We start from the raw sequence: 17712 nt of genomic DNA, 5'->3' as shown, positions 1-17712 counted from the left end.
GGAAAACACAGTTTTCTTCCTGAGAGTTAGATGAGGACATTGATACCACTGTCATGTCTGTACAATCAATACTGTATGAAACCAGCAGCAGGTAGCTTGGCAGAAAGACCAGGGGAAACAGTTTGCTACTGTGTGAAATAGTCTGGTTTACAACGCCCTGCGAATCTATTACTTGTTGTTTTTACTCACACTGAGAAATGACATGTCAATCTGACTGTATCTGTAATGCAAGCACATTCTGCTAAAAGAGCGGTTTTGTAAACCAGTTAGTACTGGCGTAATAGACGACCAAATGAGAAGTTGGATATTTTTCACATACAATTGTGACATCAAAAAGAGATACTCTTTACTTTGTACATCTGTGAAATAATAAAACCACATGTATCATATGGTGGTATACCTCACGGTTCTTGTGATTCCAGGCGAAATGTAAAAATGTAACTACAGTGCCGTGTTCTTGATGCTTCCTGTGGGCAATGGATCGTGTGGATTTAAAGCTTGACACTGAATTTATAATTCATGAGGGTCGTACAGTCGTGGTGTAGTTCTTGCTGGCCAATGGCATTTGCTTTTCATGGTAACATCTTGCAAGGCCTTCATTCTCGCACAGCCACTGAATTAGCGTCTACATATGTGAAAGTTTAAAGGTCTCAGTTTCATCGAAGGTTTCATCCTTTGTTTTATTGTAAGAGGTGGAATATGTTTTACTCCAGTGGAGTCACACGCAAGCTGACCTCCGATCAAAAGCCCGACACAGACTGTCGTGTACACTCTACATTCATGAAAGTGTTCAGAGTTGAAAGGAGGACAAAAAGAAACCATAAAGGATGCACTGCTGCAGGGCATAGGATGAATAATATTGCACAGCACCATGAGTGATAAAAGCCATCGCTCCTCACAGACACACACACACACACACACACACACACACACACTGCACTTTCACACAAATCATCTCTTTCGTCAGTCCATTTCTTAATATTTACACACATTTCATCTTGTGTAAGCACAACAGCCTCACACCATGAAATATATCCCTTGGCGTCTTCACAGTAAGAGGAGCACCTTCATTCAGACTTTTGCTGCTCTATGTGCATGAGGAATTAAAAAAAAAAAAAAAAAAAAAAAAAAAACAGCCAACAATGAAGCTCTTTCCTCTTCACTATATGAAGAAAAGCCCCAAGGCAGCAGGGAAATGAGGTCATCTAGTTGGAGCCAAGAGCAGCTGTTTGAATGGGAGAAGGGCCACACACAAAAGCAGCCTCACATTTTCTGGAATTTACTGGTGCATTCAGTTATTAATAAAACCGTGGAGTTCATAAAAATTGTAACAGAAGGAGAGAGAAAAGTCACACTGCAGATTTTGCCTTTCTTACAATCTCTGGATTTATTTCTCCCTGAGAATTATTGTACACTACATCATATGCTGATGGGCTAATGTTGATGACACTTGGACATTTATTGTAACTCTCCTCAGTGCCTCGAGCAAATTGTGACTTTATAATCTCTTGTGATGATTCATTAACGACAGGCTGTAATTCATTATGGTGTCCAGCTGGGATTTGGGCCACCTGGACTACGGGCACTGATATTACTTCTACATGAATTAGTTTATGTGCCCCATGAATTACCATTAGTTTCAAGTCACAAAGTTATACATCAGTTTGTCCCGAAAATAAATAAAATAACTTAAATAACCTAATACTTTACCTACTTTACTTACTTTACTTACTTGCTTATAATTGTCAAAGCCTCTTCTAACCATCTGGATGAAAATACATGAAGCATGTCATGTGTTTAAGGGTGATAAAAATCTTGTTTTTGTATTTGTCATGCAGCGGACAGAATATTTTTTCATCAAGATTGTTACAAGAGAGTTTGAACATTTTGGAAATACTTTCAGAACAGCGGCGAGTGTCAAACAACCTTCTTGGTTTTCCAAACACTGGTACAATGGAGGCTTGGCTCTGTGGCTATAGATAAATAGATTTTCTCTGTAGATTAACAGTTGATAATCCCCTAAAGTAATATCATTGCCAATGAATGGTGACTATGTTCAGCAGCAATAAAAGATAATAAGATTCAGAAAGCAGCACTTCATAGAGAAAGTTATAAGAGTCATGTAGCCTATGTTTTTCATTCAAAACCTTTGCTCAACAATTTTTGCTCCTATGCTTCGGTATAGAACACAGCTTTCTACAACAAACATAACTACAATAGAAATACTCTTACTTTCTGTTAAAGGCGTTCTTCAGCTATTGAATAGTGCTATTTCACACAGTTAGGGGACTCAAAAGAGACAGATTAAAAAGAAAATGAAGACTGGTCAAAATAGAAGCAGCTGAGGTATTCTGACTTTTAGTCTCTGGTAAAAACACTGGAAAAAGTAGAATTTTCCATGATGCAGATCGATGACGTCCTTCTAAATGCCCCATTTAAATCGCACACATACACAGCTTGTAATGACAGCTTTTTCTGTTAATTTTAAACCTTAACTTTCATGTTTGCAGATGATGAACTGAATAATAGTAGCTTTCATCTTTCTGGGGATCCACTGACACTCACATGGATCTGTTGGAATCGTATCGAATACTTTAGGAATCATTAGTCTGTGACTGTCGGTTAAAATCACCTCACCAACACATAAAAACACAGATGGAAGGTATTGTCCTTTGCTCAAAGGTTAAATGTCATCCCTCAGCCACCGGTCACCTGCTATCATGTGTCTGTTTTGTCCTGATTGTTTGTTTCATGCCTCTGCTGCCATCTGGAGGACTAACGTTTTCTTTTCTCTCCAGCTCCTCATACAGTCTCGTGCCTCCCACAGAGCTGCAGACGACTCACCATGTATGGCACTTTTCAGCCTACTGCATTAATACAGGCAGACAAACGCAGCATGAAACTGACTGGATGTTAAAACTCGAAACTAATGTGTAAAGCTCAAAATAAACTTAAAACACAGCATTGTCTGTGTTCTCAGCCTGCCTTTGGTTTGACAACAAATCAAAGCACCTCACTAAGTGAATGAAAATGAATGATTTTTATATACATCATGTGTGACCATCTCCAACTACGCCTGCCTTTGGCTTTTGCACATGCACTACACAAAGGTTAAGTGTGTGGTGTGGACTGCCTGACAAATGCATTGCCTGGGCACGCCTTCACAGTGGTCAGGATGAAAGAAAAAGGGGGGCGGGGCTGCTAAAAAGGGGTTCAATTATAGTAGAGAATCAATGGGAAAATAAAAATATAAAATCATTACTTTTCTTTTATGATTCCAAAATCTTTTATGTCCTTAATATCGGTAGTTAACTACACAAAAATGGCAAAAGGTAATTCAACTACTTCAATCACTATGCACCTATGAATGTAGCTGAACTACCAGAAAGCTACTGCAAAATGTAGTTTCACCTTCTAATTTAATCACGTGTATTTCAGTATTCCCCAACACTGCCACTTTATACTGTTTTTATGTTATTCAGATATTCCGATATTTGGTAAACATGGAAAAAAATATGGTAGAGAGTTGTAATCGGTGATTTATCTAGCAAATGTCAAGAAATATGATAACTCAAGATCTTTTTACAGGATGTTTTTCAGCACTTTCAACTGCGTCCCTCCCGTCTCAGCTGATGGAGTTGGCGCACTTGTCATGGAAATGACTGTGTTGTCATCATCCTAAGTAGGGGGTCACTTAATATGTAATTGAAGGAAGGTCCTTGATGTCCTTCTTAATCCTCCGCTGGCCAATCCGCTCACTCCCAGATGATGACTTCTACTTCACAGCTGATGCTACGACCATTTTCTGGTGTTGTTGAAATCTCAGTCATATCTGCCAGTTTATTGAACTATGCTCCAGTCCTGGAATTATTCAGGAGTGATCGGTTGACCATTGATCTTTTGAATGTAGAATGTGATGTGATGCTTGAGGCTCACAGAATGAACTGTACTGAAGTAAAGATTGAATAATAGAGAGTAGTAAATGTTTTGCAGCTATCTGTACAGTGATATAGAGGCCTGTACTACGACTACACTGACACACACACACACACACACACACACACACACACACACATTAATTAATAAGTCCCACTCGGAGGCCATGATCTCTGTGGAACATAATGAACATCAGAGTGCTGACAAGCTGCTTTGTCGTTTCACTATTCAACTCACACTCGTGAGGCTCGATCACTTGAAAGAGTCAGAACGTTTCCTGTTGCTTGGGATGCTATCGCATGGCTGTGTCATAGCAACAATATTACCCCCCGTGCCCCCACCCCTCCGAGTCAGAAAAAAACAAAAAATATCATAATACATCCTCCTTTCAAACCCTGACTAGTTTACTGCACCATCTTGCTTTGTTGGTTTTTAGAAAAGGGTTTTGAACTGTTTACCTGATGGCCTCTTCTCCTCATTTGTTGTGCATGCACAGGAAAATCTTTCCATGTTCACTTAGAGTGGATTGGAAAAAAATTATGACACTAGTTTGCATCTTGCAGGGGCCGTCTGCAATGGAAATTGTATGCAAAGTGAGGAGATGAATTCTGACCGCAGCTCAAACCTTTCCATGCCATTTATACATAATACCATTAAGAATATGATGGTTCACTTGAGGTCAAACTTATTCTTATCATTATGTGTGGCACTGTAATTTGAAATAATGATATGACCCATATAATAGGCATAAAATCATGCATATGAGTTTTTATTCTGCTCATTTCACATTATTTGGAAATGACATTTTGATGTTCTGTTTATTTCAGCCATGCAGATTTGACAGAGCTCTTAAGGTTGAATCACACAATCATCCGTCGGTCATTTGAATTCCTGGATGTGGTCATGGAGAGAGATTGACCACAGGGTGTAACTATCATTTGTGAGCCTCAGCTTATCTTTCCATCACCTGACAGAGAAGATCAACACTAAAGGACAGCAGGCCTTCCCCATGAGAGCAACTGATATTTGTACCCAGTGCTGAGTTAATTCTGACATTCATGTTTCAATTCACTGCTGTTTGTATTGTTGTTGGTTCTGACCACGTTCTTTTTCCTGCGCAATGTTTTCTTTAAAATTTGTGTTGAATGTTAAGCACTTTTTAACTTTGGATTATCTTCGACAAATACTTCTCCACTTTTATATTTTATAAAATAAATCGTCTCTAAGAAGTAAAATGCATCCATACACTTTCCTTATTTTATGTTTTGTCTGTTATTATACCCTGATCCTGAAGAGACTATATACATAATTTCATCTGCATTTTTTATGATTGGAATGACAAAGAAACCTTTTGACATTTTAATGTGGTCATTTAGAATTCAAAGAAATTAAAGAAATGTTCAGTAAATATTAAAAGAGGTACAGAAAAAAACCAATGTGTGTTCTCTTTCGCCTGTACTCAAATATATAAGGCTATATTATATATTCACATATTCTGTTTTGGAGACGTTAGATTCTCAAACAGCAAAGCCTTTCAGAACTAAAAGTGTTGCTGTTTGAGCAGTCTTTACGAGCTGCTCATGCAAACATGTTACTGAGCATTGGCAGTTCAGAGGCTTGCAATGCAAATCAGCAGTGACAGCACAGATGATGTATGCGTTGTGCTAATCTCTCTCTCTCTCCCACTTGTGTTGCATTCTCACATAAAACAATCGTGTTACAATCTAATTGCAGCTGATTTGCCTGAATGGTCTCCTGAATGTCTGCACACCAGAATGCTTTACAATGTGCCAGGAAAACACTGTGTAGTGTACAGTAAGTGTAAACTGTAAATATCTGACATGAAATTAAAAACTGGTCCATAAATAACTATGGTGGCGCAGAAGTTAGGCAGGGTAAAAAATTACAATATTTGTGAAAAATCAAAATGATGTGTCGTAAATCATAACATCCTTAATCAAAATGAGGAGGTAAGTCACTTTATTTGTTACTTAGATCAGAACCTGTGCCACAACTGCAATGTTTTTGGACAGTGGAAATTTCAAGCTGGAAGCACTCAGAGAGTGAGAGATCATTCAAACCCTCCCCTGCTTTACAAGAATCAGATTCTCAGTCAGTTGCTTAGAGGAACCCCTGGTTGTTGAGCATTACCACAAGGTTTGAAGAATCAGAGAATTTATCAGCTCTGGAAATGTTATCATCTGAATCAGCTGATTTATGCTAATGACAATTCCTGACCTGCCTTAAAAGTCAGAACAATTCAATTAGGTTATTAGTGTTTTTACAAATGGGAAGGTGCCCAGGCCTTGTCTATGTCACAATTGGGCCTTCTGTTTAATTTTTAGCTGTTTTTAAGTTAATGAAATAAAATGTAACAGTGCAATAACATTAGGAGAAAGGCTAATTTTCTGCAAGGGTTGCATTTACTTCTTTTCACTTCAAAAATCAACCAAATATGTGATTTGACAGTGGACAGGTCTCAACCTCAGCACGAGGATTAAAATTTTGAAAGAAGCTTGTTGCTCTCTCACGCATGCGCAGTTCACGGGTATTCTAGAAGAAGAACAGGAAGCGAATATTTTAAGTCTCAGAGTAGATGTCTGCTCCTCCCTGCTCCTCTTTTTCCGTGAATGATTTAGCTACCAAGAGGAGAGCCTGACGTCCTGAGAGCTGCGTTTTGTGGTTAACTAGTATCAGAGACGCCTTGGGTCTGAGATTGGGAGCTTGTGTGCGGGGCAAGGGCGTGTTTGAATCGCAAGTGCTGGAGAGACCGACTGCCTCCTCCTTCTCCTCCTCCTCCTCCTCGGTGGATGCTAGCTCGGTAGCCTTTGCATGTTGCTGCACTCCTAGTTAAAGTTGCGTTATAGTCTTCGTCCTTTTTTATTTATTTATTCGGAGGTCAGGGCAGAAGAAGATGGGATGTACTCTGAGCACGGACGACAAGGCGGCGCAGGAGCGGAGCAAGATGATCGACAGGAACCTGCGGGACGACGGAGAGAAGGCGGCCCGGGAGGTCAAGCTGCTGCTGCTCGGTGAGAGAAACACGGAGGGACGGAGGGACAGGGTGTCGGTCTGTTTGCTGAGGATGGGCCGTCCTTCGGTCCGCTGTCTGCTGCAAAATTATATTCAACGTGTATTAAAGCATGTTTGTGTTTTTTCCTGAGTTAAAGTTTTATCGCTAAATAACTTTACGGTTAGAATCGGCAGAGTTAGAGACGTTTCACGCCTGTATATGAATCGCACGGCGGAGGCGCAGTTAGCTAAAAAAAAAAAAAAAGTTGGAGCAGCTGGAGTGCTGTCTTTACCCGTCGGCAATTCAAAATCGGCTAAGACAATAAACTAGTTATCAGTTCACTGTGAGATTAGTTTAATCCCACAGCAACCGGCCGCTAAATCACTGAGCTAATTTAGCTAAGCAATTAGCTGCTTAGCTAGGTTAGCGCCCCGACGCTAGCTCGGATTAGTTAGCTAACAGAAAGCATAAACTTGAGTATGCGATTGTATCTATCAACAAGTCTGAAATGTCTGGATTGCTATCGTTAGTGTGGCAGACTGCCTTCATTATTAGGATTTTAATTAAAGTAGAAAGCCATCTTCCTGTTTCGCAGCCTTTTATTACATAAAATAAACATTACCGTACTTTAGGCCGGTTCACTCTCTTAAATACACGCGACCAATCTGCCACACTGGAACAAACTAGCTAATGCTTTTTAAAACAGATTTTAAATTAATGTCTATCGTCACTATGCAAAAGTTGTTGTCTTTGGGAATATCACTTAATGCAGTTGTAGTGATTAGTGATTGATAATGCCAGCTATGCTGGTCGACTAGTCTCAATGTTTCTGTTAACTTCGGGCCTGGAAGAAAGACTTTAAAATGCATCATATCTGCAAATCGAGTCATACACAGCACTTTTTAATCGTCACCCCTCATAAATAATGTAATGATATCTTGCGTATGGGTAATGGTGATTTTATATTCTATGCGATCCAAACTGTTAAAAGACAACATTCAACATTGTATAGTTATAAAAAAAAAAAAGTAAATAAATCTTCCAGATGATATCCAGATTGACATCCATGTATCGGTGGTGCATCGCACAGATTTATCAGAATTGTTTCATTGTTTGAAAGAAAGCTGCCACGCCTCCTCTCAGTTCTCCGTATTAGCGATAACCACTGCTGGCTGTTAAAGTCAGGAAAAGAGGGCCTGGAGGTTGCATAGCAACCTACTCAGCCTGGCTGACAGCAATATCTGTGGCAACTATACACACAACACCGACAGATGCATGCTAACTGGACATCTGCCTGCGTCATGTAGTCTACAAGCTGTTCAGAACATGCAGCAGTATTGTGCAAAATTTTAGTTTATCCCTTCTGGAGCAGGTCTGTATGTCTGTGGCACCACTTATTTTCAGACATGTGACTTCACCACAGTCACAGACACACCGTACAATGCCCAGCCGCACAGTTCCTGTATGTGTGTGCGTCATTTGAGATGGAACTGATTTGAATTTTCATGGTTGTGTGTGTGTGTGTGTGTGTGTGTGTGTGTGTGTGTGTGTGTGTGTGTGTTTTTGTTTGTTTGTTTTTTTTGTTTTTCCTGTCACGATTCCTACAAACACCTGCATGAGACATGTGGGATTGGTTTGTGGATTTATCATCTGATGGGGCTATTACCATATATCTTTGAACACATGGGTGTGTTTCACATCCACATTTTATACTGTGTGTGTGTGTGTTTGTGTTTGTTTCTGAGTGAGAGAGGCAGCTTTACCCTACAGGCGTATTGCAGTTTGCTGCTCTGTCAGCCATCCCACTGAGGGTGTTTGCATTAATGCAGTAATCTGCAAATGACATGCTCTTGAGACGAGTGTTTTGAGTGGGAGGACTGCTTAAGATGTAGACTGTACTGCACGAATGCAAATCATAAAGATTGATCTGTGTTTTTGTGTAGTGGACTTTTCATGGTACAGTCGCAGAGAAAGTGGCACGCAAGAGATGCTTGCATAGTGTTTATTGTTTGCTAGGAAGATATCTGCATCTCATGTAGCCTGAGAGGAATGTATTTTCCCTGGTCCATACAGTGTAGCCCCATTAAACATAGCTCAGAGACAAACTTGAACCATTTTACTTTTTCCACTTTTTGCCATAATTGCCAGCCATTAAGCCCTTCAATTTCAGATGCTCAGTGAGGCATGACATGTGTTTGGAAATTAATTTTAAGTGTGTTGTGATGTTTGCGGAAATATTAGCTCTTTGTCTGTGGTGTGTGGCTGTTTATCATATGGTAGGATGAATTGATGAACAGTTCACGTCACCAGGGAATTGTGAGTCCCTGCAGAGGTAAGGTAATTAAAATGTTGTGTGCTCAGCTGAAAACACCCCTGAATCTCAGAGGGAGCTGCAGGAGAACTGTATGAGAGACTGTGCACAGAACACAGTTTTGCTCATTTAATCAGATGTCAGAATTACACCATTGTATATTTTCATAACTTTTACTTTTTTTTAGGGCTGCAATGTTGTCATACTACCTAACATAGTGTTGTATATTGATGATACATAAATCAAATGGTCCATATGAGATGCATCTGAGAGCTGTGAGTCCATCCAGTCAGTCTGATGCAGCATGAGTTTTCAACCCAGGGAAGCTTTGTATAATCTCATTGACGAGAGGATCCAGTTGATTAATCCAATTGCACTGTGACCTGGCCAGACCAGGTCTTAGACACTTCTTCACCGCATTAACTTGCAGTGTAGCATCTGACATGCCACTGGTTAAAGTAAATAAAATTTGAAATAAAATGTATAAAATGCATTTTAAAATGTAAAATACTTGTCTTTTGTTTTGGGTGTGAGATTTGAGATTACATCATAAACCACTGATTTAGAAGATTAGGCGTGATTGTTGCGTTTTGACTGCAGGGCTGCACAGTGACTAAAAATACTGATTCGGACAACTGCAAAATCATTGCAACCTCTGTGAAAATGCAACCAATGTATTTTGAAATAACCGTTGCCCAAGCTAACAAAGATCATCTGTTAAAAGACATGGATGTGTGATAAAAATGACCTGCTGTTTTTAAGTGACTATTTTGCTCTCAGGTTTTTGTCACCTGTCACTGAATTGGAGGCAGAGCATTAAACAGGACCTTTTGACAAAAATGAATGCATCATTTTACTGGGATTTGCATATTTATTTCTGACAGGTTTTTAGTCTGTATACATTTGTTCACATGGCATTTAAATTAATGACAGGAGAGGCCAGGACAAGTTTCATGATAGAAGAAATTGTTTTTTTTTTTATCTTTGTATGTTGTGTATTTATATCACACTAGTCAGCAATGAACATGTGGTGACTTTTAGGGAATACTACATCTGTGATTTAAGTAAGTAATAAATATCATGTCACTGTATTGACTTTAATCACATTTTTGTCTCATCTGTGCTGTTTCAGGCGCTGGAGAGTCTGGGAAAAGTACAATTGTTAAACAGATGAAGTAAGTGGATGAGCAACATCACATTTCACAACACATCAAGCACGACTGCAACACTTCAAGTGCTGTTTGTTCAGAGGATCATAGAACACAGCAGTGTTTCACTCCCACTAACCCCCCCTCAGACTACAGAGAAAACTAATGACACACTTCACTATGTATGCAACACATCATCTGTTTCATGAACATAACGTGTATTTGGAGAATACTGCTAATGTCATGTGTTTGTGTGCCAGGATCATCCATGAAGCGGGCTATTCAGAGGAGGAGTGTAAGCAGTACAAGGCCGTGGTCTACAGCAACACCATCCAGTCCATTATTGCCATTATCAGAGCTATGGGACGCCTCAAGATTGACTTTGCTGATCCAGCCAGAGCGGTGAGTGAAGGAAAAACAAAGCTGACATTTATGCTGTTCTTGTGTTATCACAGGTTGTATTTCTGTGCTAATGTATAGCTCAGTGCTGTAAGTGCAACAACTACTTTGTCATATGTCATCCAGCCCCACTGGGCAGTTTCCTTTTCTCTGCCTCCTCTGCAGCGGGTCAGATAGAGGTGGTAGGGGTTCAGTATCACATTCAAAGCACTTCATCAAAGCTGAAGTTTACCGAAATGAGAACTATCCATGGGTCCTTCAATTTATACACTAACCCTGATGTGCCTGACCTGGACATTTACTAGTAGGTTACTTGTTTGTACATGTACAAAAGAGCAGCCTGTCAACAGAATTGAGTTTAACAGTAATCAACAATATTTGTTTTCCTTGTTCTCGGCCAGACTGGCCATGGTCCAATGCTAAATCCCCAAATGTCCGTGAGTGATAGAGTTGAGTTCGGTGCACCGTCAGTCGACTGAGTGATTGGACTTTTTCCATCGGCTATTTCTCTTGTCTGATTGAATGAACAGTTTTATACTGCGCCATCAGGGGGTGTGGTTTGAGCCACAACAGTTGTCATTTTCAGACTCCTTTTAGTGATTTTTTTTTTTTTTTTTCCAAAACATTCCCTAGCGTGAAATCTACCAACTTTTTGGACAACCTTACTTTCCATAGACGAGAGTCGCCAGTATTATCCCGTGAGTGAGAGCCACACTTCTCTCTGTGTCTACTCTATTCAGTGACTGGCAGAGAGGCCGAGCAGTAGTTTCTTACCCAGATGGTGGCAGTGCGTTGTGTGAGAAACAAAATGAGAAAATATTCTGTCCCTTTCAACTTACTCTCTTCTAACTTTGTCTTTGTCTTATGTGTTTGGTGATTTTTGTCAGACAATGTTGTGGTCATAAAATCAGGATTTTAGCAGCAGTTTGGAAATGGCTCAGAAGTGACTGCGGTTTAACATGGCTGTGTTTTAGTCACTATTTAAAACTTGTTCTGTAGTCTGACAACAGAAACAGAAAAACAGGTAAATGAGAACGGCTTTATTGTGAATTTGACTGCATTAAACTACTGTATGTGTGAGCACAGAGAGTAGGAGAGAAGCAAACTGATAAAGGGCTGAAACCGGCTGACACTGGGCAGAATGCAAATGCAACACAATGATGTCTTGAATATTATAATTGCTGTATTATGTTATCTAGCAACACTTTTCCAGCAGGATTTAGCTACTTTCCATCGAAAGTAGATGTTTACATCAGTTGTAAAGTAGGTCTTCAGTTTTGTACATTGACCAGACACTGTCCAGCCATATGCTAGGTTTTGACCTGGTCTTGTTTGGAGACTATGTGCATATTGGTTTGGTGTTTTGTACAAGCACACTGTATTATCACCATGCACTGCAAATTAATACAGTGGAGACTGCTGAGTATTTTGTTTCTTCTTTATTCTAAACAGACTCCTGTTTCATTTTTCAAATCTGCTTTTTCCTGGAATAACAAGAGGCTTAGTCATTGCCTCAGCGTGACTGCCCTGGCTCTGTCATCGTGACCAATTTTACAGCCAAAGCTTTTCTTTGCTGATTTTCTGCCCTTACAGATATCAATTTTTGGCCACTGACCTGCTTAAGACACTGTGCAGCTTTTGAAATCCAATTTTATGCAAAGTGGCATGGCTAAAGTAACCAGAACAGACACACTAATTTTTCATTTTTAATTCATCTCTTAATTTGCTCTCAGACAGGGCTGTTTGTAAGTGGTGGAAATCTTTTAGTGTGATTTAATGAGAAATGACTGTCCATGATTAGGTCCAAATTCAGTCATTTAGGGTTACACTCACACCAACTGTAATGTAATTTTGCTGTGATACAATAAATGTTGTTTTTGACATTAAATGCACCATACAGGTGAACAATATGCAAAAAAAAATCATGGTGCGATTATCTTGACAGATACTGCAATTGTGATTTTTTATTTTTATTTATTTATTTTTCACTGATAAAAATCTAGAAATAATGGTGATGTGATCTTTGCTGGTGTCTGTACCAAATAAGCATGTTCCCTTACATTTGGAGAATGTGATCTGTAGTTTGGGGCATCTCTGTATCATCACAAAGCTTCACTTAAAATGGTATGTTGTTTTACCATCATCAAAAAATTACTGCTCTTCTGTTTTGGATGTTACACTAAGCCTGACTGTAAACTTTCTTTATCTTCAGATTTTTGACAAAATGTCAGCAGTTGGTAACTAAAAAAAATGTGTATACTTTCCTTGCTGGCATGAAAAACTGACAAAAATGAAAAAGTTATGGATCATGACTTAAATTGGAGGGGCTCTGTCTCGTCAGGATGATGCACGGCAGCTGTTCGTCCTGGCGGGTTCAGCAGAAGAGGGCTTCATGACAGGCGAGCTGGCCGGCGTCATCCAGCGGCTGTGGAAAGACGGAGGAGTTCAGGCCTGCTTCAGCCGCTCCCGAGAGTACCAGCTCAATGACTCTGCAGCATAGTGAGTAGGACACTCCGACACATACATGGGAACTAATGTGGGCTGTAACTGACACAATAACGCCTATTCTTCCGTCTTAATTTGCAAGTCTATCTCTCTTTCTTTTGTACCTGGTGTCAATCCTTATCTTTCTGTCTCTTAACATTTTTCTTTCCAAAGCTACCTAAATGACTTGGACAGGATATCCCACGGGGCTTATGTACCCACCCAACAGGATGTGTTGAGGACCAGAGTCAAAACTACTGGTATTGTGGAAACACACTTCACTTTCAAGGACCTGCACTTCAAGTGAGTACAACCACCACAGTTGAATCTCTGATGTACAGTGGTTCAAATAAGTCTGGTGTTTTTCTCACTGGCAGCTGTATATGCTGGAGTTTTACCACCTGACGAGAGGACAGTTGACCCACAAGACCGTGGTGGAGGATTTGATGATAAAGGGAAAAGCAAAAGCACCTATTTTGCAATATTTTGGATTTAAACCAAATGCCAAAAGGGAACCTGATGACATCAAATAGCCAATCTGCAAACTTTGTCTGAAGGAGGTTACACTTCTAATTGACAGATTTTGAGCCGACATGCGTCTCTTGTGAAATTGGTAACACTGGTGTTGTTCATTACCCAGTGGGAAAATATCCATGCTGTGGCATCCCTAGTTCCCGCTGCATGAATCACATTAAGATCATAGATTGAGGATATTGTTATAGAATAATCCACACTTCAATAAAGCGTCAGTGGAAGTCATCAGGGTCTGAGTCATATTTCCCACGATTCGCCTGATGACATGATATGGCTACAGGGAAATGTGGAACGAGTGTCAATGACTGACAGGAGTGTCAGAGTTGACTTGCATATGTAAGAGTAAACGTGTTGTTTGTTTTTAAAGTTATTTAACAGTGTGTTTCTGTGATCTTGCTGCAGAATGTTTGATGTAGGCGGACAGAGATCAGAGAGGAAGAAGTGGATCCATTGCTTTGAGGGAGTCACTGCCATCATCTTCTGTGTGGCTTTGAGTGACTATGACCTGGTGCTGGCTGAGGATGAGGAGATGGTAAGACCTGTCTGACCTTAACACGCCCTAAGATTCATTATCTCCCTTTTACTCAGCTTTTTTGAATTCAGTTGGTGCAGCTTCTCTGGATGGTTATCATTGTGCGTCTCTCTACTCATTCAGAATCGAATGCACGAGAGCATGAAGCTGTTCGACTCCATCTGCAACAACAAGTGGTTCACAGACACCTCCATCATCCTCTTCCTTAACAAGAAAGACCTGTTTGAGGAGAAGATCAAAAAGAGCCCTCTCACAATCTGCTACCCAGAATATGCAGGTGAGAGAGAGAGAAAGATATGCAGACCCACTTGTATGCAGTTCAGGTGTTTACATGAAAATACTTTCTTTTATGTTGTATATAAAGCATTAAGTTCTTCTAAGTATATTTAGAGTTTTTAAGTGACGGTGAAGAGATTATTAGTAAAAACTGTCTGCAGGAACTTAAATCTTGAAAATGTCTTCATTAATACAATGTCAACAAATAAAAAAAATCTACACATAGCAGTTTAAAATAGTTAGCTATAGCTAGTTAGTATTTAGTGCTGTTTGGTTTTTAGACTCGGGTCTGCAGGTTCAGGACATGTTTGCTCACATTTGGTCATCCATTTTTTAACGATCAGTCTGTCTGCCTCTTGTGGCCATTCAAAGGTGTGGCAGTCAATACAGCTGACACAAAGATCTTTCTTTATTGTCCTCTCTGCTCTACTCCTGAACTGTGTGGGCTGCTTCATGTTTAAACAATATGCTTTTGTCAGGTTCACCATTAATTATTGGTACTCACAAGAACACGCCCTTACAAGTCCAAGCTTATGCAGTTTTAATAAAGCAAAAGCTATAAATTCTACCTTTTACAAACTTTATAAAGTTCAGTTTTGGTGACAGTGTTGGAAATGTTTAGATTTAATCATATAATCATTTTCGAGGTGATGTTGTACTGGACTACATTTTATTGAGGAATGTCTTCCTGTGTGGGGGCAGAATATTAGAAACACCACACAGTATAATCCAGTCCACTACAACACCTCCATTAACTATGACCTGAGTGCTAAAACATAATTGAATGAACCCCTCTATGACGGTGTCAAAAAATGCTGATAAAAGGTGTCATAAAAGTAAACTTTGTAGCAGAACAGTTGTGTTGGATTGAATTAAATAAAGTGTTATTATCAAATGGCAAAATCAGGCTTTATATAGTCTACAGTTTTATTTATTTGTTTAGTTTAGCAGTAAAAAGGCTGTATTTTATTTGGCAATTTTTGTGTGTTGTTGGTTTTCCCCTCCTAATTTTGTCATCTTTGCCCCCCCCCCTCCTTTAGGCTCCAACACTTATGAGGAGGCTGCAGCCTACATTCAGTGCCAGTTTGAAGACCTGAACAAGAGAAAGGACACCAAGGAGATCTACACCCACTTCACCTGTGCCACCGACACCAAGAACGTGCAGTTTGTGTTCGATGCCGTCACCGACGTCATCATCAAGAACAACCTGAAGGACTGCGGCCTTTTCTAAAGGTAATGTCTGCTGCTTCAGGGGACGAGCTGGATGAAGTGTGGTCTGTCACATTTTCCTCCTCTAATCCTGGTGTGTTGTTTTTGTATTCAGGCAGCCTGGTGGCCGACTTACCAAGTGACTTTATTCAAGGCGAGTCTGATTGGAGGGATCTTCATGGACCCTGCTGAGAATGTCACTTTTAACCTCTTATTAACTTATGTTCATCTCTAAAAGTTTTAAAGACGGTGTGTAGAAAAAACGTTTTGTGTAAAATATTTGTACAACTGTCTATGCCCGGTGATTTTTCACGGTTTTTAAAATGTGCTTGTTTTACCTTATCATTATTTTTAATTTTTATATAAAAAAAAAGGGGGGCCTTTACATTTTTTTTTTTTTTTTTTTTTGTCCATGAATGAACACTTTTTGTCTTTTCTTTGTAGGTGCTTGTGCCTTGCATGCCTTAGTTGCTGTGTTTTCTTTTTGTTGACTTAGATGTTAGGTTTATGTAGATGTTACCATTCAACTCTTCCCAAGCCCCCTGTAGTCCATATTATCTATTTTCTTTCGGATTATTACATTGTCACATCATTTTTGCCTCCTTGTACAAATCAAACAAGACCAAGTAACTCAGTCGACCAATTCACTCTGACTCTGACATACTGTGAGAGATGTGTGTAAACCTTTCTAGATGTGTGGTTTGCATGTGTGCTGCGAGTGGGAGCTTTGTTTTGGTTGAGGCCAAAAGCCTGTGTGATTGTGAGTGATTGTGTGTCAGCGTGTGCACAATATAAAACAAAGGGACTTTATTCCTCTACTTGTCATCCTCTTTCAAAGTTTTATTTTTCTAAGCGACCAAAAAGAAGCTACTCTCTCTAATTAATGAGCGCACGTTGTTGGTGCGCTGCTACAAACTGAAACATTCCTGATTGAATCATGAAGTAAAGAGAAGCTTTGAAAAGAGGATGCCAATGGCGGCCTTGTAGCAGACAGTAGGACCATATGTAGATCTGTGTTCAGTGCATAGACAGACAGACAGACAGACAGGTGGCTGGGTACAAGTGCACTGTTATTGATTATGATCTGTGATGGTTTCAAGTTACATATCCCCCCTAGACCCCCAACCCTCTGTTTCCATTGGATGGGGACATTAGTGGACTAATATCCATGATTTTGCTAATAAAAGAGTTGCTATGGTGAAACTATGGCAACTTATGGAACACATTTTTTCCTGTCTGTTTTTGTGTGTGAAACTTCTTGTGTTTCTAACAGGAGAACATTTGACTGACAAAACAAGACATTTGAATGTCACATTCACATCTGAGAAATTTTACTGGACAATTTTCGCTAAAATGTAATTTGATAAAATGAATAGAGACAATAGATTAAATGGGGGTTGTAGTCGCTCTCTGAAATCATTTGAGAGAACCATATTGCCTTTCATACATGAATTGTACTCTACAAAACAATAGAGCAGAAAGTTTAAACCAGTTAAAATGTTAAACTGCATTTGTTAGAAACATACCTGTGCTTTTGATGTTTAGAAGAATGTTTGTCCTTTCAGGTTTAGAGACATTGAACTTCACACTTTGTCTTAGTTTTTTATTCATGAGCAGCAAAAAGTCTGTGGATCAGAGAGATCTGTTGTCAACATATATTTGCATCATATGAACCAAGTTGTGAGTGGCATGTTTGGAAATACATTTTTAGTAAATATAAACAGGAGAACCTGCCAAATTCAGATATATTCACAGATGTATATTAAATACTTTGTTCTCATTAATAATTTGTCCATTTCTTTTGACAAAAAGTTAAATTACTTAGTTTTTTTTTTTTTAAACAACAGTTACTCCTCTATGTAAAGTCCAT

The 17712-nt window shown here is 39.4% G+C and overlaps 1 protein-coding gene across 1 annotated transcript; it reads left to right on the top strand.

Moving 5' to 3' along the window:
* Window positions 1-6501: 6501 nt before the first annotated feature.
* LOC111671247 (guanine nucleotide-binding protein G(i) subunit alpha-1) lies at window positions 6502-17067 on the top strand. The gene is made up of 9 exons (XM_023428325.2): window positions 6502-6968; window positions 10393-10435; window positions 10669-10810; window positions 13149-13306; window positions 13466-13594; window positions 14228-14357; window positions 14481-14634; window positions 15674-15866; window positions 15958-17067. Exons 1-8 carry the CDS (start codon window positions 6851-6853, stop codon window positions 15862-15864), a joined length of 1065 nt encoding a protein of 354 aa, XP_023284093.1. The 5' UTR covers window positions 6502-6850; the 3' UTR covers window positions 15865-15866; window positions 15958-17067.
* Window positions 17068-17712: the final 645 nt, after the last annotated feature.

Source organism: Seriola lalandi, unplaced genomic scaffold, assembly GCF_002814215.2.
Source record: "Seriola lalandi dorsalis isolate HSWRI2012SDOR001 ecotype SW California unplaced genomic scaffold, Sedor1 jcf7180002054873, whole genome shotgun sequence".
Lineage (NCBI taxonomy): Eukaryota > Metazoa > Chordata > Actinopteri > Carangiformes > Carangidae > Seriola > Seriola lalandi.
This window is presented reverse-complemented; position numbering and strand designations above follow the sequence as displayed.